Source organism: Dendrobates tinctorius, unplaced genomic scaffold (assembly GCF_039654945.1).
Source record: "Dendrobates tinctorius isolate UK_male_01 unplaced genomic scaffold, ASM3965494v1 ptg000031l, whole genome shotgun sequence".
Classification (NCBI taxonomy): domain Eukaryota; kingdom Metazoa; phylum Chordata; class Amphibia; order Anura; family Dendrobatidae; genus Dendrobates; species Dendrobates tinctorius.
In genome coordinates, this window is record NW_027361699.1 from 23,866,248 (window position 1) to 23,890,768 (window position 24,521).

A 24,521-nucleotide genomic window follows, 5' to 3' on the forward strand; every position below is an offset into this window, starting at 1 on the left:
GGAGCAAGATCTACCTGCAGAGATATCGGAGATCGCGAGTCAGATCGTGATGGCCGGAGACTACGTAATCAATGCACCTTTGGATGCGCAAATTGCATGGCACTTGCTTCCGCTAACGCAATTTCTATCAGAAGAGTTCTATGGTTAAGGACATGGAGGGCCGATTCTACGTCCCAGAAGTCCTTGACTTCCCTGCCTTATCAGTACGGCAGTCTATTTGGGGAGAAGTTAGATCAACTTATCTCCGACTTCACAGGAGGAAAGAGCGGTTTTCTCCCTCAACAAAAGGTCAGACCGCCTTTTCGCCACCCGTTTCAGGCACGTTTTCGGGCCTTTCGCAACCACGGGTGAACCACAGCGGCCAATTCCGCCGCTTCAAGCCACCCCAACCAGGATAGGGAGCGGCAGGTCTCATATAGAACCAACCCATTGGGGAGAATGAGTGCTCAGCAGCCCAGATTGAGGGGATCCAGATCCCAAAGATCGACGGCCAAATGACTCGAGGCGTTTGCCAGACGACACCAGCAAGGTGGGCGGCCGACTACTCTGGTTTCGCAACGTCTGGTTCAGTGTCGCACGCAACACATGGGTAAAGGAGTTGGTGGCCTCAGGTTACAAAATAGAATTTATCAGATACCCTCCAAGACGGTTTTTTTCTTTCTCGTCTTCCCAGGGAGGACTTCCAGGCAAGGGCTCTGTTAGGAGCCATCGAATCGCTCCAGCACAACGGGGTCATTGTACCCGTGCCAGAGCACGAAAGGGCTCGGGGCTTTTATTCCAACCTGTTTGCGGTTCCCAAAAAGGACGGGTCTGTCAGACCGGTTTTGGACCTGAAGCTTCTGAACAAATTCATCAGGATCAGACATTTCCGGATGGAGTCTCTCCATTCAGTCATATCGGCCATGAAGCAGGGAGAATACTTGGCCTCGATCGACATCCAGGACACATATCTGCATATTCCCATTTTTCCTCCTCATCAAAGGTTTCTACGTTTCGCCATCAACGGTCGTCATTTTCAGTTCGTAGAGCTACCCTTCGAGCTAGCCACGGCTCCCAGAGTGTTCACAAGGGTTATGGCAGTTGTCATGGCCCTACTGCATTCTCGAGGCATAGTCATCTTTCCTTACTTGGACGACCTCTTGGTCAAGGGCCCCTCAATACGGGCATGCGAGGAAAATGTCAACATCACGCTAGATACTCTTGCCCGCATAGGGTGGTTGGTCAATGTGAAGAAGTCATCACTGGTGCCAGCTCAGATGATTTCCTTCTCAGGAATGATCTTCGACACTTGCCGAGGGTTGGTCATTCTCCCTCAGGACAAAGCGCTAGCTCTCCGGCAGGGAGTCCAGACATTTCGCAAACCAGTCCCTCATACCATCCGTTTCGGGATGAGGATTCTAGGAAAAATGGTGGCAGCAATGGAAGCGATACCGTTCGCCCAGTTCCATCTTCGCCCTCTGCAGCACGCCCTCTTGTCAGCCTGGGACAAGAATCCCTTCACGCTCGATCGGCGGTGCCGATTGTCCCCTCAAGTGAGGCAGTCACTCGGGTGGTGGATGACCAGTTCCTCTCTGACCCAGGGGAAATCCTTCATTGGTTGGTGATGACAACCAACGCCAGTCTGCTCGGCTGGGGAGCGGTGTTTCGCCACCACACGAACCAGGGGTGATGGTCTCCGCAGGAGGCTCACCTCCCGATCAACTTATTGGAGATGCGAGCAATTCGGCTGGCTCTGTGACAATTTCATCACTTCTTACATAAATCACCAAGGGGGCACCCGCAGCAGAGCAACCATGTGCGAGGTGAGGCATGTGCTTCAGTGGGCCAAAGCAAACCACCCAGTGATTTCGGCAGTCCACATCCCGGGCGTGGAAAATTGGGCGGCAGACTTTCTCAGCCGGCAGGATCTTGCGTCCGGAGAGTGGTCACTGCATCCCGAGGTCTTCCAGCAGATTTTTCAACTCTGGGGAACTCCAGATGTGGACCTGATGGCTTCCAGAGTGAACGCCAAGGTGTCCACATATGTCGCTCGGGCCGGGGACCCGCAGGCAATCGCTGTGGATGCATTGGTTCTGCCATGGAACCAATTCCGCCTCCCATATCTATTTCCCCCGCTGCCACTACTTCCGAGAGTCATCAGAAAGATCAAGATGGAAGGGGTTCGAGCGATTCTGCTGACCCCAGACTGGCCTCATCAAGTGTGGTACGCAGATCTAATGCAGCGGCTCGCCGACGTTCCTTAGCGTCTGCCAGAGCGCCCAGAGCTACTTTCACAAGGGCCGATTTGCCACCTGAACTCAAGGGCGCTGTGTTTGACTGCATGGCCGTTGAGTCTTGGATTCTAACCCAGGCAGGGTTTGGGAGCAAGGTGGTCACTACAATGGTTAGCGCCCGGAAGCCTGCTTCAGCGCAAATTTACCACCACACCTGGAAGGTGTTCTTTGCTTGGTGTCGAGGCTGGGGTGTCTCTCCACTGAGATTCTCGATCCCCAACATCTTGGCCTTTCTCCAGTCAGGCCTAGACTCTAGGTTAGCCCCAAGCTCCCTCAGGAGACAAATATCGGCCTTATCCGTTCTATTCCAGTGCAGAATTGCTACCAATTTGCAGATGAAGACTTTGATCCATGGAGTCTCCCATTTGGTACCTCCCTATAAAGCGCCTATGGACGCCTGGGACCTTATCCTGGTCCTAAGTGTTCTGCAGGAAGCTCCTTTTGAACCTCTTCAGGAGGTCTCTTTGAGGTACCTTTCCTGGAAAGTGGTGTTCCTAGTGGCCATAATGTCTATCAGGCGGGTTTCGGAGCTGGCAGCCCTATCCTGCCGAGCTCCGTTCCTCACTTTCCATAAGGATAAGGTGGCGCTCAGACCAGCCCCTCCTTTTCTGCCAAAAGTCGTGTCCTCATTTCATATTAATGAGGATGTTGTCTTGCTTTCATTTTGTCCAGCACCGGTGCACCGTGTGGAAAAGGCTCTTAACACGTTAGACCTGGTAAGAGCCCTCCGGAGGTACGTTTCGAGGACGGGACCCTTTCGTCAGACGGACACGCTGTTCGTGCTCCCCGAAGGGTGCAGGAAGGGACTCGCTGCCTCAAAATCGACCATAGCCAGATGGATTTGTAGCAGCGGTGGCGCACCTTTAAACAAGAGGTGCATGTAGCTTGGATTGGTGAGTCAATCTCCCACCCAGGGACTACTTTAGGACGTCCCACAGTATCTGTGTCCCCCAATGAGGCAAAGGAGAAGCATGGATTTTTGTGATAAACTCACCGTAAAATCCTTTTCTCCGAGGCACACATTGGGGGACACAGCACCCACCCTGATAGCCAAGTTGGCTTTCTGTTTTGCTCAATTAATACGCATTTATTTATGTGATATAAGGGTGGTCTTTTTCTGGACATGTTGTACCTGTATTAAGGCTGATTTTGTTGTCCTCCTACTGCTTTGGCACCAAACTGATTTGCGCCCGCAATGGGGGCAAGGGTGTATATGGCGGAGGAGTAACTAACCTCTTTTTTTCACTTAGTGTCAGCCTCCAAGCGGCAGAAGCATACACCCACAGTATCTGTGTCCCCGAATGAGCGTCTCGGAGAAAAGGATTTTACGGTGAGTTTATCACAAAAATCCCATGTTTTTTAACATGAAACTGGGCAGCAATCATCTGATTGTTCCATGCCCACCTTCTCTCACTCCCGGTTCTCTGCAATAAGTCACATACATCCAGGCATAGATTACCTTCGCAGTGTTGTAGTATTACATGGTTACCTCTCTCACAGCCAAACCAGATCTCACACTTTGTACTGACGAGGGGCAGTACCCCGAGACACAGTGTCTGCAAATTGAGTTTCTGGCTTTGCTTTTATCCTAAGTCATGTAACAAGGCTCGTTAAAGGGTCGACATTGACTTTTAGGATTGCTACTTCCAATAGGTGGCACTAGTCCTCTTCCTCTCAGAAGAGACAATTTGCATAATTAGCATATTTCCCAGAGGAGCATTGTGGCTTTAAGTCTCCTCATCTTGACATGCTTAGCATGTCAATCTCTGCAAGGAGAAATGTTACTTCTTGGATAATGGTAACCTAAAGCATGGATGCGCAAGAGACTTCAAAACAGCCCTCCTTTTTGTCACATAGAGGATGTCCTGAATGAGGAGACCCCCTATATGTCATCTCTATGCCATCATAGATAATACGGAACCATTCAGTTTCTAGATATGAATCCCAGTTCTTCTCTGGTCCCGGCCCCTTTTACTGCAGTCCCTCATTAGTGCTAGAATAGATAGATCTAGAAGATCAAATTGTCTCCCAATTTAAAGCGATGTAACAATACAGAAAAACAAGTAAATCTGGTAACATGTCTTTATTTACATCCACATAAGAACAAAAGGCAAAACAAGAAATGCTTACAGCTACAGGCAGCATATATACAGTAAAAAGTTACAGATATAAAACATTAAATAGGAATTGTCACAATGCAAAGGTGCAAATGCCAGCGGGCACATTACCATTTAGAAACATGGCAGCTAGAGGAATCAAAAATATCCCAAATCACGGTGACTCTTCTCCTAAAGGGGAAGATAAGAGCCTTTACCTTCTTAATAAGAGTTGGTATGCTCTATAATGTCATCAGCACCTACAGTAAATGTAGCACCCTGTAGCAGAAGAAATCTCTGCTGAATATTTCTCATCTTTACTACTGTTACGTATAATTTGGATGTGCCATATTTGTAGATACTATATGTAGAGCTATTCAATTCCCTTACTGCTGTATTAAAAATAATTTAGTCACACTAATGGTAGGCATCTTAGGATGGAAACGTCTGTAAAGGGTTTGCATGGAGCCACCTTGGTAGCTTAATTGGCTTTTTATCACACCGGCCCTAGGATGTGGGGTTCATCGACTAGGAAGACAACATATTTGAAGCATATCCAAGAATTTATGGTATATGCAATATATTTAAGAGATTTTTTTCTAGTTGTTTGTAAGTATAACCTACTTTTGGTGTAATATGTTGTGGAAGATCTCTGCATGCTGTCAGTAAATTCTATAGCTAATAACTTGTGTACATCATTTCCACTCACAAACCTTCAGATCTTGGTACAGATAAAGCTATGATACACCCCTGTTTTGACAGAGGGTTTTTAACAGAGGACAACCATAAAGTCTTCAAGAAACATGTACTTTTATGAAGTTCGACCATCCATGAATAGGAATGAGCAACCTGTAGCATATCAACTGTTGTGAAACCACAACCCCCAGCATGCCCTGACATCTGAGGATGTTAGGTAATGTTGGAGATTGTAGTTTCACAAGAGCTGGAGTGCTAAAGGTTGCTGACCCTTGGTTAGAATATCCCAGTGGCTGAACATATAGCACCTTGGTAAGAAAGCAGTCAAGGATAAAGCCCTTGTTGTCTGTTCTGTGGATGACCAGCAGACAGGACAGTGCCATTTGTAATGTGCACTTTGTCGTGGAGTGCAAATTCGAAGTTCTTTGGCTACTCATGGGAGAAGGTGCTTTGAACTAAAGATTCTGCTTTTGTGATACATTCCCTTTAAAGAGGTTGTGCAGTTGATGGTGCCAGCACTTGGCAACTAAGGTTACTGTTTGACTAATGTGGGCAAGTGCCAGTAAATCTCGCCATCACTGGAAGCCTACAATAAACCGGTGGAGGACCACCAAGGATCTTTGCGAAATCTGCAAGAAGTTGAAGAATATATGCTGCTCCTCCTTTTTTTGTGAACACGACCCCTTTCTTTTCATTATCCTAGAAGTCACTTTTTAAAGCCAATCCTCAATGTTACTTCTATGTATGAATTGTAAAATAACACAGCGATTAAGTTTGTTGACCCTAATATTTCGTAATGTTTCGCTGAAGAAGTATAATTATATAGAAATGTTATCTCTCAAAAGGAACAGAGGAAGATTTCTAAAATATGTTCTCCAGACTGAGGTCACATAACAGTAAATATTTCCTGGCTGGAGAGTAATTAATCTATGTGTACCAAAAGTCTCCCTTTTTAGTATTGTTTATTGTTACTCGACACTGTGCTTTGTCTGCTCGGCGGTGATCTACTGAATGGGTGCAAGATGTATTCGGGAGGAAGATGAAAAGTGCACTCAGCTCTCTGAACTTCGCCCTACTTGGCAGCAACTCTGTTCTTCCACATTTACATGCATGAGCTGTTTGGTGCCTGTAGGGAAGTTACTGTATGTCGAAAGAGCAGTAAAGAATTACACTGATGGCAAAATCCACATATTACACTCAGTTTTGAAATGTTGTACACAAAATCTACATATGTTATATTTGTCTTATGACTTTTCGTAGCATAAATTACTAAATTGGTCTGGTTTGACATATAGAGCAATAATTCATTGAGATTGTAGCAAAAGTTCAAAAGAGATTTTTGGGAATGATTCAAATTATTTCGTGTAAAGTCATTGGTCATTTACATAACAACTCATACAGTAGACATTAATATATGACACTATGTTTTTACAGTTCAGATTACATCATTAGATACCATTCCAAAAACAGGATTTGAGAGTAGAAAAAAAAAAGAAAAAACAAAACTTTAACATTTGCTTTACAGTCAGGGCATGGTTTCTGTATTAAAGCATATGGCATGTTATTCTTCTATGAGGAAAAGAGAATTTTTAAAGGAGGTTTCCAATAACTGAGAACTTGAGACAATCTAATCCCAGCCATATTTTTTTAATTGGATTGTCTCAGACAATATGACTACTAGGGCATATAGGTATCATATAAACGAAGAAATAGTCCAGCTTCAAAAGTAGATTCTTCTGTATTTAAATGAAATCTATACACAGGACATTATGATGATTAAGGATGAGTGTTTACCTGAAATGCGTTGATGAGAGCGTTATGCTAAAGAGAATTCACTTGTCTTCATAACTTTTCATGTCCTGTGCATGGAGTTCATTTAAAAAAGAATCTTCTCGTGAAGCTGGACTATTTCTTCGTTTATCGCTTATTTGGGCTCCTGCAGAGCCGTTGTCCGAGCTCCAAGTTGATGGGGTTAACGTCAATGGTTTGCTGGAATCTTCATTGTTATATGGTTATCATACAGCATAGTGGCATCCTTTCGAATTTAGATCATGTATTATATGATTGCCCTTTAAAGTTTTTTTCCTAAAAAAAAAAACGGGACTGAAGAGCCTAAATGAAGCAGAGGTGCAAATGCACAGCCTCTAATCCATTTATTGTCTACGAGACTGCAGAGTACAGCACACAGTCAATCCCATAGACAATGAATGAAACAGAGGCTTCACATGCACACCTCTGCTCCTTTCATAACAGTTCGGAGACAGCTCTTTTTTTTTTTAAAGAATAATCCTTTAACTTTAGTTGGCAGTTACCACTCCTTCTCGATGAATTCTTTCAGCTTAAAACTTGTTGTACAGACACGTTTGGAATTAATTGAATATAATTTTTTATTATTATTTCAATCCATTAAAATGTGTGACACAGAGATCCTTTAACATTGCGATTTCAGCATCATGCAACGTTCCTTTTTTGCTCATGGCCAATAAATAGTTAAAGTGAACCTGGCAGTTGATACATGCCCAACCCCAAGGCAACATGTATCCGACACTGCCTGTATGATTTTAGACATTTATGTTTTTACTCTTTGAGTAAAAGATACTTTAAAAGCTTCTTTCTGCCCACTTCTCTTGAGTAACGGGTCTCTCTCATCGTGCATGTAAACGGAGAGACCTGTCAGTCATTGGCAGTGGGCAGGGAGAAGCCTCCGGGGACCCGCCTTTTTTGACTAGTCTCCTGTGCGGCTCAGTCCCAGGCGGCTTTTAGGCTATGTGCCCACGTAGTGATTCTGAAGCAGAATAAACCTGAGCAGAATTGCACACCCTGCTCCCTGGAAAACGCATGCGTTTTTTGACGCGCTTTTGTAAGCGTTTGTCAACCATTTTTGCATGCGTTTTCCTAAGCGTTTTTGTCCCATATAATTGATGGTATGCGGAATCGCCTGCGATTCCGCAAAATTAATGAACATGCTGTGTTTTTAATCGCTAAGCGTTTCCGCAGCGGTTAAAAACGCACCATTGGCACAACATGTGCGTTTTTCATTAAAAATGAATTGGATGCTTTTCTTAAGCGTTTCTGCGCAGAATCGCTTGTCTAAAAGCGCTGCAGAAACGCTTAAAAAACGCTACGTGGGCACACAGCCTTAAAGTGTATTTTCCTCTGAAACGCTGCAGTCTTTCTCATCGAGCAGCATTTTTCCGTTGTTAGGTTCCCTTTAAGAAGTTCAAATTTGAGTGGTCAGCAGATTTACTTCTGTCACTTGATTACATTTATAATAATAGGATGTTGTGGGATTTGTAATAAATAATCTACTTTCTACTGCTAAGCAGCCTTAAAACTGCTTCAAATCCTGGTTTTGGTCATGTCCCATATAGTCAAGAGGCTATGATCAGTAACGTAAAATGGGCGTGCTGATGTCAACCTATCAGAGTATGGCCACACGGTGCATCGGTGGAATGGTGGCAGTGCGGCCACAGCTCCATCCACCCACAGTGGGCCAATAGCTACACAATTGTGAAGCAAAGTCCTGCGGCAATTGTCTGTAACTGTGGTGGAAGTTTCGGTCACGTGCGGCCTGTCGCACCATCTGGCCTTACCCTTAGCCAGTCTTCTACTCCATTAGTACAATTATGTGCAGCAAGCTCAGTTGCCACTTATTTTATCAGTTCAGTATTGTTTCCTTTCCTGTTACCAACCTCGCATCTACCAGGGGTCCAACCATGCTTCATTACACAGATGATTGGAATGTGCTTTACTTGGATCAGAAAAGAGTCTTCAGTAATTCACGGTCTACTAAATTCCACTTAGGAAAGATAAAACATGCAGAGAAGAGAAGACTGATGGGTTACCTAATTAGAATTCAGGACCTGAATTGGTCAGCTTTGTAAATTCAAAGCAGGAAGTTCCAAAGAAATAAATTATAGCTCGGTTCTTCATGAAGTCAAGTCACTAATCGTGTGACCGAGAGGGCCAGCGCATCCTCTTCATGTCAGTGCTGTTCTAATACTTTCAAGTCTAAACTGTAAGGAGACAAAATAGGAATTAGTGTAGAAAGATACAAATGACTCACGTCTCTATCACAGATGGTAACTGCCATGTCATAGAGGTATAAAGAACGTTTCTAAAAAATATACATATTCTCTATGTACTGATATATACATTTATAAAGCAGGTTTAGCATAAGAACAATAGCAGTAAATTGTATTTTCGAAGAATACATACTTATTGTAGCAGGTAAAGTCCATCTATTATATCTCACTCAAGCTTGGCTATTTTCCCGAGCACCCAGGTTACGTCTCTTTTTGGACTTTGATTTGGCCTGTGGAATAATAGACACCATGCTTAATAATCAGCTCTTATTGTAGTTGATAATCTGTTCATGGGCAATTGTTACTGCAATGCCACCCTCAATGTTTCCTTTTTTGTTTTTGTGTTCCACCTTAAACGAATCCTTGATGTATACCACCAACAAATACATTTGCCTCAGTATTTACTTCAGCCACTGGTCACAATTATTTTTGTTGTCGTGACCCACTGTATAGGAAAGTTCTGTATGCTGTGCTTTCCTAATAGTAACATAGTCTGCTATTGCTTAGTATCACAGTGAAGACCACAAGGACATTCTCTGGGCCTCCGTCTGGTGAATGGAGGACTGTGGCTACATTTGTCATATGCACCAGGAACTTTCCAGACGCAGACGCCAAACATGTTCACACAAGCGTGTTTTGAACATAGTCTTAACGGTTTTTATTTGCAGTTTGCCAGTCATCAAGGCTGTGTGAACGGTTCCATGAACAAATCTCAAGACCAATGATTTTTTCCAAACAATCACTATGGCTAGAACTCTACACTGTAAAATAATTTCTTGTCATGGATTGTTATTGGATTAAAGCTATCCATACACATTAGATCAATGTCAGCTATACCTGCCAAATTCAGAGGGACATGCTTAAAGTGTATGGGGATAGTCCTGACTTTCCCCTGTTGGCAGATGTTGGGTCAAGACAAATGGGCATTTCAGCAAACCGATCCTTTATTTCAAGGTAAATAAGCTATCACTAGAGAGTCTGACAACCACTTATTTCGCCGCCGCCCCCCCGCCATCCATTGAGAACAAATGCATGTTTGGCCAAGCCAGGTATTCACATGTCTATGGGAGGTCAGGAGGAATAAGTGTTGAGCAAACAATAGTTCAGCCAACAGTTGTCTAAAGGTGTATGGCCACCTTAAGGCTACAGGTATGCTTGTATTAAATTGTGCACTTTGGATCAGCCAATTGCAGAATTATCACTATGGAAGCGGGAACACGAGACCCCTCCAAACAGGAGCAAACAAAACTTTTAGATAAAACTTAAGAGTATATGACGTATATTGGTATACACAAGAAGTTGTTGGCTAACCCAACACCTCAGTAAGGCAGGCTTTTTTGACAAGTATCTCATGAACGTATCTCATTTTTTTGATCTGTTAGAAAGGTCTTGAAAAAATATCAATAGGAGCACAATTCCCACAACCTAGTGATGAATGAGGGGCTCCAAGTCCTCATTGTTGAATGTGGATTGCAAAAAAGCCAAGCATCCTGTATAGCTGACAGGTCGTAAAAGTGAAATATGTCCAGTCTCTGGATTATCCACTTAGCTTGCTCCCAAATGCTACCAAATAATCTGGTGTAATCATTTATTTTCCATCAGCTAATAAATTTAGCCAGTAGAGAGTAGGGGCGCTTTTTGGTGTTATAGAACCCATCTTACAATATAGTACTATTTCTACATTTTTACAGTACTATTCAACAATTTAATTTGGATCTATGAGAACTTTCTCCATATACCCTTTATCTATAGTAAATGTTTTAAGAAACTGTTTATATTCATGAAAGATATCAGACAAAACATAACAGACTTATGTTATATCCAGTAATGCTCTAAATATAGCCCTGAGCAGTAAGAGCTCAGGAAAAAGTAATGCTTTTACCAGTAAGAGTACCGTCATTCATTTCCGTTTTCGGTGCCACAATTACCTTCTTTTGCAATCTTTGAATTTTCGCTTCCTGGGAATTGATTTTGTCTTGGTGACTGTCCACTATTGCTTGAAGGGAAATAATTTGCATATTTTGCCTTTCAATAGATGCCTGTGAAAAGGAAAACCCGCAATCAATATTTGTTTCTGGGGACCCTAACAAACTCATTGAAGTAGGGTATCAATATGATTTCCACTTTTTAACAAGTAGTGCAGGTATACTTATTCTTGCCTAAAAATATACATACTGTCTTTTCATGACATTGATATGAAATCCAGCTAAACACTATTATATCATCTGATACATTACTCATTTCTGTAAGAATAACTGGTATTTGAGAAATGTTCGCCAGTCTTAGAATTACAGGTTCCATCTTTGGAGACACTATTCTACCTTGATAATTGACAAGTAATCATAGATACCTACCAGAATCTCTGAGGTGTTGAGAACAGATTCCCTCTCATGCCTTATGTCCAGGGCAGTTTGGATCTTGCTTTCTAGAGGTTTGATTTTGTTGTCCAGTGAGGTTTCTTCTTCCTTCAGCCTAGCTAGTTCTTCTGAAATTTCTGCAAGCATCTCATACAGTTTAGCATTATCTTCAAAATTTCTTGTTTTTTGTCCTAGTTCTTCTCCAAATTTAGTCGCTTGATTGACTTGTCCAGAGAGTTTTGTCAGAGATGTATTGAAGTGATTCAGTTGCTGGAAAATGCTTTTGATTTGATGTTTTGTATGGTTGAATTCCCTTTTTAATCCTGACCCAATCTGGAGAAGACCTTCGGAGAGTAGTCTAATTTCATCTTGAGGATATAAGCTCAATTCTGCACGAGCGCCCTGAATTGGAGAAGCTAAAAAACACAATGAAGAAAGCAAAGAGAACAACGTGCAAGTGCCTCTCATTGTGTACACTAGCTAAATAGATCACAAAAGGAGAACGTGTGTGATCGGTCTGGTCCTTCCACTCGTCAGGCAAGAGATCTTATTCTGTGAGCCACAGACAGCAAGACAGGCAGAATCAGTGTTCTCCAAATTCCACAGATTAACTCTTTGTTAGCTGATGGCAGCTGTCCTGACTGTAGTTAATAAACCATCTGTCACTGTGACACACAGTAAGAATGAAATTACTATGCAGCACACGAAGTAAAGAATTCAGAAGTGTAGTAACACTTCCTTTTTTTTCAGCGTACTGTATAGTAGTAGTTTGCTAACATTTGCTGCATAAGTTAATATTTTTTAGGATCCTGTCTACATTTCTTTCTTTGCTTTCTGTTTTCTTTCTATATTCTTTGTCTCTTCTCTCTCCTTTTCTCTTCCTATTTTTTTTTTACTTTTTTCCCTATTCTTCTACTCTTACTTTCTTCTTTCTCTCCTTTCTATTCTTTTTCTCTTCTTTCTTTTTTTTGCTTTCTATTTTCTTCCTCTTTCTATCTCGCTAGCTCTTTCTTTCTCTCAATCTCTCTTTCTGTGTTGCTTTTTCTGCCTACCTTTTTGCTTGTCTTGCTTTCTCTGCTTGTCTTGCTTTTTCTGTCTTTCTGTCTTGCTTTTTCTCTCTCTAGTTTCTTACAAAAATACCCCTGGTGATTTTGTTTTGTCCATTGTGAACGTGCATCAGACTAAGTGAACATACAGAAATTCCATCCTTTTGTATTACTGTCCTTCTCCACACTGGTGTGTTCTTTATAGCAACGTTGACTGGTAGAAAATAGCCAAGAGTGCCATTATTTTAATTAAGCATTGGAACCCTTTCTTACACTATTTGTCCATTTGGTCTCTGCCAATACAGACCCTAAATAAATATGATGGAACTGTGGAGGAACAATTACTCCATTAGTCTATGGTACCCTGTGTGACGGTACAACGGAATAAAATTAGAAATGATGTTAGCGGAACGTGGCTATGTAGCCGAGGAAGAAGGAGGCATACTGAGAGAGCTCCTGAAAATCCTGCTTCCATCCTGCGTCTGTGGCCTCATAATTGCAACACACCTGTCAGCATACGTGACATCTGGATGCCAGGGACCCTGGTGGACCCCGCTAAGAGACGTGAGGTAGCTCTGGTGAGCTGAAACCCGGGGGGGGGGCCGGAGCGGGCGGCAGGGCCTGCACGAGGCGGCAGCCATCTTAAGACGCGCGCTCTATCAGTAAGAGCTGCGGTGTCTAGCTTCCATTGCCACAGTGATACCGGACGGTGACTAACATCGTGAGGACACAAGGGACTCGCGGTGAGTGCCCTGAAAAATTGGGCCCTGCGTTCCTCCCTTTCATTAATAGATTCACTGTGCCGCTGGCGCCACTTCTGTGGGGACTTCTGTACCCCCCCACTGCTGCTGTTTCTGCGGGGGGCTGTGGTCTCTATCCCCCCCCCCCCCCGGCTGTGACAAACCTTGCTGCTGCAGCACCAGACACTGCCCTTCCTGATCTATGTGACTCCCCCTACATAGGAGCTGCTTCTGAGATATATCTCTTTTTACAAGCCCTGCTGTGCATATAATTGGGGGAAAGTCCCCAGAACCTGCACCTCTGGTTGTCCTGTTGCGCTTCACTGTCACTGATTATGAGTCGATCTAAAGGATCAGCAGCAGCAGAAAAATTAAAAGAATATGCCAGACCCGACCCCTCTGAAAGTGTTCGGGTTCCCAAAAATAACCCTTCACAAGCTCAGCGAAAAAGCCGTCCCCCTGGGGGCAAGGAGGAGAATGAGCAGGAAGAACTGACCCTCAAACAGGTGTCTGAACAGCTAATGCAAGCCATCTCCTTAACTAGGACTTCTCTGACGGAGAAGATAGAAGACGTGTACACTGAGGTGGGGCGACTCCGACTGGTCGTGCAGGCTATGCGGGGACGCATTGTGGAAGTGGAGACGAGAGTGTCCCGGGTAGAGGACGCCGTCGCTCCTATGGAGGTCAGGTTGACAGGGGTGGCAAGCTCTATGAACGCCTGGAAGCAAAAAGCGGACGATCTGGAGAAAAGGATGCTTTGAAATAACATCCGTGTCATTGGACTTCCGGAGCGTTCAGACGGTCAGCATCCTGAGCAATTTCTGGAAGGCTGGATTAAGGCCTCTCTGGGGGATGAATTTTCTCCATTATTCGCCGTCGAAAGAGCGCATAGGGTCCCTACAAAACCCCTTCCTCCGGGAGCCCCACCTAGACCCTTCTTGGCACGTCTCCTCAACTGTAAAGACAGAGACACCATTCTGCGTCGCGCATGGCAAAAAAGCCCCATCAAATTTGATAATGCTGTGATTTCCATTTTCCCGGATTTTTCCATGGAACTTCAGAAGCAGCAGGCACAATTCATCGAAATTAAGAGGCGGCTCAGAGAGAGGAACATCGTGTATTCCATGATCTACCCAGCCCGGCTTGTACACGGGGGCTCATCTATGTTTTTTACGGATCCAGCGGAAGCGACTGAGTGGCTGCGGTCCCATGGGGATCCCCTGCAAAGGAATCCTAATGTACTCGCTGCCAATTTGAATCGTTCAATTAGAGGCCCAGTTGGGGCTTCCTCGGCGGGTATCCAGTTCAACAACAATACCGGACACTGAGTTCAGTGATGGTATCCCCTTATTCTTTTTTCAATAGGGGCGTTTGACTCTGCTCCTATATTACTAGACTAATGTTTTGTTTTTTTCCTTTTAATAGTCTCAGTTTTAATAGTTTTTTAGGTAGTAGTCCCAGTCAGTGGCAACCCTGTCTTTTGTGTGATGTTTCCAAACTCTGCTCGGGTACTAGCATACACCATATTCAGATAGACAAAAATGGGGTCTGAAATAATATGTATGACCTGGAATGTGAGGGGCATTAAGACCCCCCGAAAGAAAATCAAGGTATTCTCGCAGATCAGGCAATGCCGTCCGCACATTGTGGCCTTGATGGAGACGCACCTGACCAGGGATACTGCTCGGGGTGTGCAGAAACCGTGGGCACAATGGTATATCCACTCATTTCATACCAGTTATTCAAGGGGGGTCTCGCTAGATGGGAGGCCCGAAGGGATCCTGAGGGACGTGTTGTATTTGTGCATGCACTTATTAATTCCAGACAATATGTTATTCTGTGTATTTACAATCCCCCTTCAGCCAATATGTCTATTCTCCAGAAGGCGATGGGTTTCGCCTTGAACTATCCAGACGCAGATGTCATATGCATGGGGGATTTCAACCAGGTCATGAATAATTGTCTTGACAGGCTGAGATTGAGTGATGAAGGGCAGGGGGAGCCTCTCCCACAGGTTATTTCCCAACTATCACAGTTCATGGAGGGCAGTGGATGGCTGGATCTATGGAGAACGCGACATCCCGAGAAGAGGGAATATACTTGCCATTCATACACCAAGCGCTCCTTGTCACGTATAGATTACATATTTCGATCCAGTGGTCTAATAATGTGGGTAGATAGTATAGAACATGGCAGTAGGGGAATTTCAGAGCATAGCCCTGTCGTTCTTAAACTTAAATACGGACCAGTCAGCAACAAGATGGCATGGAAATTAAGCCCTTTTTGGCTGAAGTTGATAGAATCACCCGATAGAACGATCGATCAATTACATTGCTTCATTTCATCCCACCCTGAACCCCGGAAAGTTAACTTATTTTGGGATGCCCTTAAGGCATACTTCAGGGGCTGCTTATCCTCTACTATCTCTTATATAAAACGGGTGACATCGAGGGAGGATGATGAGGTGGAGCAGCGATTGAGAGACTCGGAGGCCACCTACATATCTGATCAGACTAGTGGCAATAGGGTGGAGTGGCTGGCTGCTCAAAGATTATATACTTACATACTCACATTAACCTAACCTATCCCTGTGTGGCAGAGCCAAAAGTTTTACCATAACCAGGTTCCCAGCATCATGTTCCCACATGCTTTATGCATCCATTAGCCCTCTGTGTCTGTACTGTTACACACTTAACATTATGGCTGGTCCATATAATCAGGGCAACTGTTACCACCCACCTTTCGTGTCTACCTCTTTCCTCATAGACTGTAAGCTTGCGAGCAGGGCCCTCACTCCTCTTGGTATTTGTTATAATCTACTGTATGTGATTATTGTTATGCTGTAATGTCTATTGTCTGTACAAATCCACTCTGAAATGTAAAGTGCTGCGGAATATGTCGGCGCTATAAAAATAAAATTTATTATTATTATTATTATATACTCAACACATAGACACCAGGTCCAAACGTAAATTATTTTTTGCCCGTCAATCTTATTTTGAGCTGGGGAACCAGGCAAGTAAATTCTTGACCTATTTGGTATGTCAGCACAACACTACTAACACAATAGTACAGATCCGTAGCTTAGATGGTATTCTGGTGTCTTCAACTGAAGAAATACTGAGCTGCTTCCATAACTATTATAGATCACTGTACAACTCTAGAAGTGATGTTGATAGTCAGGGGTGTTTGGAATACCTGTCGGATATCACATTTCCCAGTCTAAGCCCTTCCCAGCGGACCTTAATGGATGCTAAATTTACTCTGGAGGAGGTAGAGAATGCCATAACGGGCATGGCGTCTGGGAAGGCCCCTGGACCTGATGGGTTTCCCATTGAATTATATAGGAAATACCGGGAGATATTAGCGCCACTGTTGTTGATGGTGTTCCAAGGGATTTGGGAGGGAGGGTCTATGCCAGAGTCCTTCTATGAAGCTAACATAATAGTACTTAAAAAAGAGGGGAAGGACCCATTAGACTGTGGATCTTATTGCCCCATATCATTAGTGAATGTGGACTATAAGATTTTTATGAAAATTTTGGCTACCAGTTTGAATTCGATTATATTAGAACTTATACATCCTGATCAAACTGGCTTTATGCCTGGTAAAAGCACTTCTATTAATATTAGACAAGTCCAGTCGGTGGTCCAATATAGCTCCCTGGTACCAGATAATCAATGGGCCCTTCCTATGTGCATGCTTACAGAAATATGGGTTTGGCGACAGGTTTCTAAAATGGGTTAGTACATTATGTATGAAACCTAAGGCTCATGTCATTGTAAATAGTTCTACATCTGAGTCCTTTTCATTACATAGGGGAACCCGTCAGAGTTGTCCCCTTTCTCCAGCCCTTTTTGCCCTAGCGATCGAGGCATTGGCTATTCATATAAGATCTTCCCCTATTATTGAAGGTATAGAAATAGCGGGTCGAGTAGACACCATAGGCTTATACGCTGATGACATGGTGATTTTTATGGGTAGCGCGGAGGACACATTGGCACGGGTAATAGCCACTATCAATAAATTCAGTAAATATTCTGGCTTATATATAAATTGGGAAAAGTCTGCCCTGATGCCCCTCTCCCATGCCACGATGCCACGACTGGAGGCCCTCTCCTCATTACCTATTGTACCCAGTTTCAAATATCTAGGTGTTCACATATCTCAAAGCAGTTTGTTGGATTTGCGGAAATGGTTAAAGCTAAATTTCTAATTTGGAGTAAACTCCCGCTTTCTGCAGCCGAACGTATTAATTTAATCAAAATGATACTGCTCCCTAAGCTCAGCTACTCTCTTCAGCACAGTTCCGTGGTAGTACCCTGATGCTTCTTTGCAAATTTGAACTCTCAAATTACATCTTTTATATGGGGAAAAGCTAGGCCCAAACTCAGGCGGTCCACTCTGCAAAGACCAAAAAAGGAAGGTGGGGCAGCGCTACCAGACTTTTTTCTATATTATCTGGCTGGACAGGCCAAAGCCATATGCAAGTGGATGCCTGATGATCACCTCCCTAACTCTGAAAGCCACTTGCTCCACGCCGCACGAGTTAGCTGTCCACTGGGCTTCTTAGAATTGGAAAAAATAAATGTCCCCCGTTTGCTGCCTCTGCTTCGCCTGGCACGATCAGTGTGGAGGCAGATTAAGAGAGTAATTGGATTTGGAGACATAGTGGCTGAAATGCCCCTGTGGAATAATGGTTATTTTCCGGCATTGCTTGAACACCTGTCTACCGAGTTCTGGACTCAGCACAATGTTTCCTCGGTAAGCGATTTGCACGATCATGGAACCTTGGTGTCTTTTGAACAATTACAGGTCAAATGTAACGTCCCAAGATCCCAGTTTTTCCGTTATCTACAATTGAGGTCGGCCTTTCAATCAAATATGAGAAATATGGGGGTAAACAAAGCTACCCCTTGATAGGCATCCTTAAATCGCAAGGTCCCCAGGGTCTCATCTCCACTTTGTACACATATACGCTATCGGTAGGGGTGGAATCCGCCATAAACTCGGTTAAAGCGAAGTGGGAGAGGTTCATCCCCGATACACAAGGAGAGGAATGGGGAGAAATTCTGGAATCTCCAATCGGGGTGTCTCCGTCTATCAATAACAGAACAAAATTTTTGATTTGCTTTGAATAACACAAAACATTATATGGTGACCTGAAAATAACATTTATTTCCACACCTCATCTGTCATAATATTCTCACCCTGCGTGATTTAGCTTGGCATTTGCCCTTCTTGTCTACCCTACCACGTACAGTGATGTCTTGCTCAGCAGGCCAAAGTACATGTAGGTGGAAATACATTTGCACTTGGGTTTTGCCTGACCCCACAGAGTGTATTCTTGTTTTTGATTCATTTGGCTTTCACTATTTGCGTAACATAAGCAACACCAATACTGATCTTTGTAGCTAAAACTAGCACATTGTGTTTTCTTGTACATGGCTATGGGATATGCATAATTTCAATCTATTTGGGGGTTAAGTTATTTTTAAATAAAAAAAAAAAGCAAGGTAAGTTTGCATATATAGTAGGTTAAAAATCTCCAACTGTTTGTGTATACAGCTGCTATGTGTCTACCATATGTCTCAGTGGTTACAAATGACAAATAAGTCTGCAAGAAATAAGGGACTTATGTGAGGGAGTATGACTGCAGATTCAGACTACACATAGTTTGATTAGAACAAAACAGTAGCAGATTTTAATTGAAACAATTTGTAAAAATGGAGCATTAATCAAATGGTGCCAAAGTTACACATACTAGAGATGAGTAGATCAATTCCCGGAGGATCGAGTTTGAAATGATTTTCAGATTCAATTTGCCTTTTGCAAAAAAAAAAAAAAAAAAAGCAAGCTTGCCTGGTACCATTTCCCACATAGCTTAAGCATCAGAGAGGGCTAATGTGTTTTTGAGTGAATGTGCGGGCCTTCCCATAATGGCGTGCCGCCATGACGTCTTACGGATTATCATACCTTGTACAGTGGTGGACAGTATCTGGGCCATCACAGATCAGCTGTTCCCAGCAGAGCAGTTTATACAGCAGAGTCATTTCTATCTCCAGAGTCACTGGGAAAGTCTCTCTTCTGTAGATTGTAAGCTCTTATGGTCAAGTGGGTTCCTCTCTATCTCTTGTATAGTGTAATCTCTTATCATCAGCAGGGTCCTATCACCCTCATTCTCACTTCTGTAAACTGTAAGCTCTTATGTTAATCAGGGTCTTCTCTCATTCTCACTTCTGTAGAGTGTAAGTTCTTATGGTCAGCAGGGTTCTCTCCAGAGGCGTAGCTAGGGTTTTGGTTCGGGGGGGCGAAACTTCTGAGTGGGCCCCTAACCAGGTAACCTTGATTATAACTGGGTGACGCACCTTAATAGTGGAGGAGAACCTCAGCAGATGACCGCGCTGTTACTGCAAATAATTGCTATATAAAGACCAACATTGATATTACCGCCATATAGTCAGTGGTAGATACCCGTCCTACAGAACATACTGTATAAGAGATCACAGCACAGCTACAGATAATAACCTACCGCTGATGTTCTTTCGGAAGGAACCATTCACTTTTCACGTCTTTTCCATCTGGCCCAGACCTACATGACAACTTCTCCAGCCAGGACTCGGCTACAGAGAATACAACAAAGACATGTTTCACTTCTCACATTTTCAGCACTGTCCAAAACGGGACTATCCCCAACCTGGACAAACTCCTCATCCTGCTGATGCCCCAATGCTGATCCGCTGCTGTCGTATGTGACCCTATTAATGCACCTGCTGTGTGGCCCTGTGTGACCTCTAAATTTTAAAGCAACCCTCTAGAAAATATTAAGGCCGGATGCAAGTGCCCTAGAAAACAGTGCCCACATTTTGTGCCATAGAACGTAATAATGCTTTTTTTTTTTTTACTCTATATTGTATAATGCACGTCACATAGGCAGACTCTATACTGTACATAATGAACTCCCCATAGGCAGACTCTATATTATAATGAATTCCACATAGGCAGCCTCTGTAGTGTAATGCACCCCTATAGGCAGCCTCTGTAGTGTAATGCACCCCCATAGCCACCCTCTGTAGTATAATGAACCCCCATAGCTACCCTCTGTATATGCACCCCCATATCCACCCTCTGTAGTATATGCAACCCCATAGCCACCCTCTGTATATGCAGCCTTATAGCCACCCTCTGTATATGCACCCTCATAGTCACAATCTGTATATGCAGCCTTATAGCCACCCTCTGTATATGCACCCTCATGGTCACCCTCTGTATAAGCATCCCCATAGCCACCCTCTGTATATGCACCCCCATAGCCACCCTCTGTATATGCACCCCCATAACCACCTTCTGTATATGCACCCCCATAGCCATCCTCTGTATATGCACCCCCCATAGCCATCCTCTGTATATGCACCCCCCATAGCCATCCTCTGTATATGCACCCCCATAGCCATCCTCTGTATATGCACCCCCATAGCGATCCTTTATATGTGCACCCCCCATAGCGATCCTCTGTATATGCACCCCCATAACCACCCTCTGTATTGCACCCCCATAGCCATCCTCTGTATATGCACCCCCATAGCCACCCTCTGTATATGCACCCCCATAGCCACCCTCTGTAGGATAATGCACCACTCCCCCATGAACTAAATACTCACCTCTATTCCTCCTGGTTCCTGCGCTGATCCCGCTCATCTCCGACTGCAGGCGCCGGGTACTGACGTCATCGCACCCCCTGACTGTGTCTGCGTCGGTGACGTCAGACGCTGACGGGGATGATGAGAGAAGGAGCGCTCGCTCCTTTTGTCATCAATGCGATCAGCTGTGTTGGCATGTAGCCGACACCGCTGACCCTGCGATGACGAACGGGGGGCCCACTGCTGGCACCGGGCCCCCCCCCGCCTGCTCAGGGGCCCATAGCGGCCAGACTCTCCCTGCTCTGCCGCAAAGTGCATCTGTAGCGTAGAGCTGGGTGGGCCCCCTGAGAGCGCGGGGCCCGGAGCCACCGCCCCCTCTGCCTCCCCGGTAGCTACGCTACTGGTTCTCTCTTTCTCTTGTATAGTGTAATCTTTTATGATCAGCAGGGTCTTCTCTCGTTTAACTTCTGTAGAGTGTAAGCTCTTATGGTCAGCGGGGTCTTTCTCGTTCTTACTTCTGTGAAGCAAATTGACAACACAAAAAGCTGAAAAATCCAAACAAAATCATAACTAAATCATATGAGATGATAAATATACATTATTGGTCCAGCTAAGGTTTAGGACAGTGTATGACACACTGCAAATCAACTAAAACAACCACAAACGAAACGCAATGCAAAAAAGTCCAAGAATAATACATTTATGGAAATCTGAAAAATCTTTATTTAGGACAAATAAAAGTGACAAACAATGTCTGTAAAAATAGCGGTGGAGAAGTGGGGGATGACTCCAAAGGTTTATAGTATCACAATTGTATGCAAAAGCCTATGTACATGGCCAGCGAATTAGTTATATAGAGTACATACAGCAATGACCCTGATCACTTGCACTAGGGCCCATATACAACATGGCGGATGCATTAAGATAAATAAATGGTGACTAGCAGGCTGTTTTGTAAATTGTGGTCAAATAGACCAGCATTAAGTAACAGATGGATGTATAACTAATAACCAGACTGTCAGTCACCACAGTAATGTATATAGATCAAACAGACCTGTCATCATAGTAGATGAATAGACCCTGTGGAAGAAAATGGCCACACAAGACCTATACACATATAGGAAACAAGTGTTCAATGAATGGCCATGGTCACTGCTGCAAAGGAAAGGTCACATACCAAAATTGGAGACTCCACACAGCCCACTGCTAACCCCAATTGTATGCAACAGCCTATATACATGGCCAGCGAATGAGTTATATAGAGTTCATACAGCAATGACCCTGTTCACTTGCACTAGGGCCCATATACAACATGGCGAATGCATTACGATAAATAAATGGTGACTTGCAGGCTGTTTTGTAAATTGTGGTCAAATAGACCAGCATTAAGAAACAGATGGCTGTATAGCTAATAACCAGACTGTCAGTCACCACTGTATATAGGTCAAACAGACCTGTCAATATAGAAGATGAATAGACCCTGTGGAAGAAAATGGTCACACAGGACCTATACACATATTGGAAACAAGTGTTCAATGAATGGCCATGGTCACTGCTGCAAAGGAAAGGTCACATACCAAAATTGGAGAGTCCACACAGCCCAACGCTAACCCCAGCGCGAGTTTTGTAATAATTCCTTCCTCAGGGGGCGTCAGATGTAAACCCCGTTGTGGCTATTTATAACAGGCATGCAAAGAGACCATCCACTCAGCGCCGCGCAGAGAGCTCGCCCACCTATCAATTACCACCTCAGCAGCTGTTTCTGACACAGAACGGGGCCCCGTGAGGTCAGACAACAGACTGTGAGCGGATGTGAAGGAGGCGGAAGCAGGGCAAAACCGCGCATGCACAGTAGCGCAACAACACGTAGCGGCCATATTGGATAAGGGTGAATGACTGAAAAACATAGAGATTATATGCCAATGCGTGGTAAAGAAATCAAAACATATAAAGCAACACCTAGCAAGTGTTACAGGATGTAAATTACATGTGCAGCCAGAAATAGTCAGATGGGGGAACATATGGCAAAACAGAGGAATTCTGATGAGGAATGATACTCTTAAACCCCATATTAAGCCAAGAAAATATATACGTGAGAAGGGTCAGGATAGTAGTTTAGATACAGTATATGTATATATTAGAGATGAGCGACTTTGCCTTTTTTCGGGTCGAGTCGGGTTTCATGAAACCCGACTTTCGCAAAAGTCGGGTCGAACGAAATCGGCCAACTATAGGGAAAAGTCGGAGGCCGACTGAAACACGAAACCCAATGCAAGTCAATGGGGATGCAAAGTCGTCAGGGAGTGCCAAAAACATCAATTCTTATAACTGAAGCTTGTCAACCTTAATTTACTTCCTAATAATAGTTACGCATTGAAAACAGGGGGTTATTAGGCTAAAGTTGTGGGGGGGTTGGGCTGGCTTCAGTTTCCGTGTGCCCTGGGCCAAAGAGTGTCAGTGCGCCCCTTTAACACATACCACAACTCATGATGCTCCGATACGCCACAGAAATATACAGTAGGTATAGTACAATGACACATACTTTACTGCTTACATGACATGACTGATCTATTTTAAATTGTACAATAGCTCAAAAACAGGACAGTATATTACTCCATACAGTGTTATGGCCACCACATTGTGCGCCATACAGAATAATGAGCCCCATATATTTCTCCATACCAAATAATTAGTCACATATAATGTTCCATACAGTATCTGATGAGCCCCACATAATGCTCCATATATAATGGGCCCCATTTGTAATGCTCCAGTGTATAATGTGCCCCTTAGATGCTGCAGATACCAGCAGATATATGGTACTGTATTAGAAGCGTACAGCTCTATACAGTCTATGGATAACAGTAAATCTCCGTATATATTTCATGAAGCATACACAGACGCTCACAGGCTCAGTATGGATTACCCAATAAAATAACAAGTTGAAAAAGGGTACAGTATCACCAGATACAAGGTATATATAGTATAGTGTAAACATTCTGATTCTCCGTATACATTTCAGGAGGCAGACACAAACGCTCTCAGGCCCAGTATGGATTACACAAGAATATGAAAAGCTGTAAATGGGTTATGTAACACAAGCGTACAGCTGTATACAGTGTTGGGGTAATCTTAAAGTTCCAAATATATTGCCGAAGTAACAGACAGACGTTTACAGGCTCATTATGGATTACACCAGAATCTAAATAGCTAAAAAGGTTACTGTATCAGAAGTGTTCTGCTGTATACAGTGTTGGCCAAATTGAAAATATCAGTATATATTTCCGTAGTCACCCTCAGACGCTCACTCAGTTTGGTTTTGACCATAATAAAAAATGTTGTAAAAAAGGTCCTGGATAACAAGATAGCAAGTATATATTTTTTAGGGTACAATTGAAATCTCCATATAAATAGTCCCGTAGTCACTCTCAGACGCTTACACAGTATGGATTTGACCGTAATGCTAAATGTCGAACAAAGGTACTGTATAACAAGATACAAGCTGTATCGTGTATAGTGTAAAAATTTGTTTCTCCGATTCACCGTATATATAGAAGACGTAACCCACACACGCTCACTCACTATGGA

General features: G+C 43.7%; 2 protein-coding genes across 5 annotated transcripts in view; one reads left to right on the forward strand and one right to left on the reverse strand.

Moving 5' to 3' along the window:
- DOCK8 (dedicator of cytokinesis 8) overlaps positions 1-24,521 on the forward strand; it is a 268,625-nt gene that overhangs the window by 112,376 nt on the left and 131,728 nt on the right. The window lies entirely within an intron of this gene.
- Positions 4,342-12,356, reverse strand: LOC141086302 (uncharacterized). Its single transcript, XM_073572262.1, has 4 exons — positions 11,505-12,356; positions 11,079-11,189; positions 9,284-9,380; positions 4,342-9,081 (listed from the first exon to the last, which is right to left on the reverse strand). Exons 1-3 carry the CDS (start codon positions 11,973-11,975, stop codon positions 9,321-9,323), a joined length of 642 nt encoding a protein of 213 aa, XP_073428363.1. The 5' UTR covers positions 11,976-12,356; the 3' UTR covers positions 4,342-9,081; positions 9,284-9,320.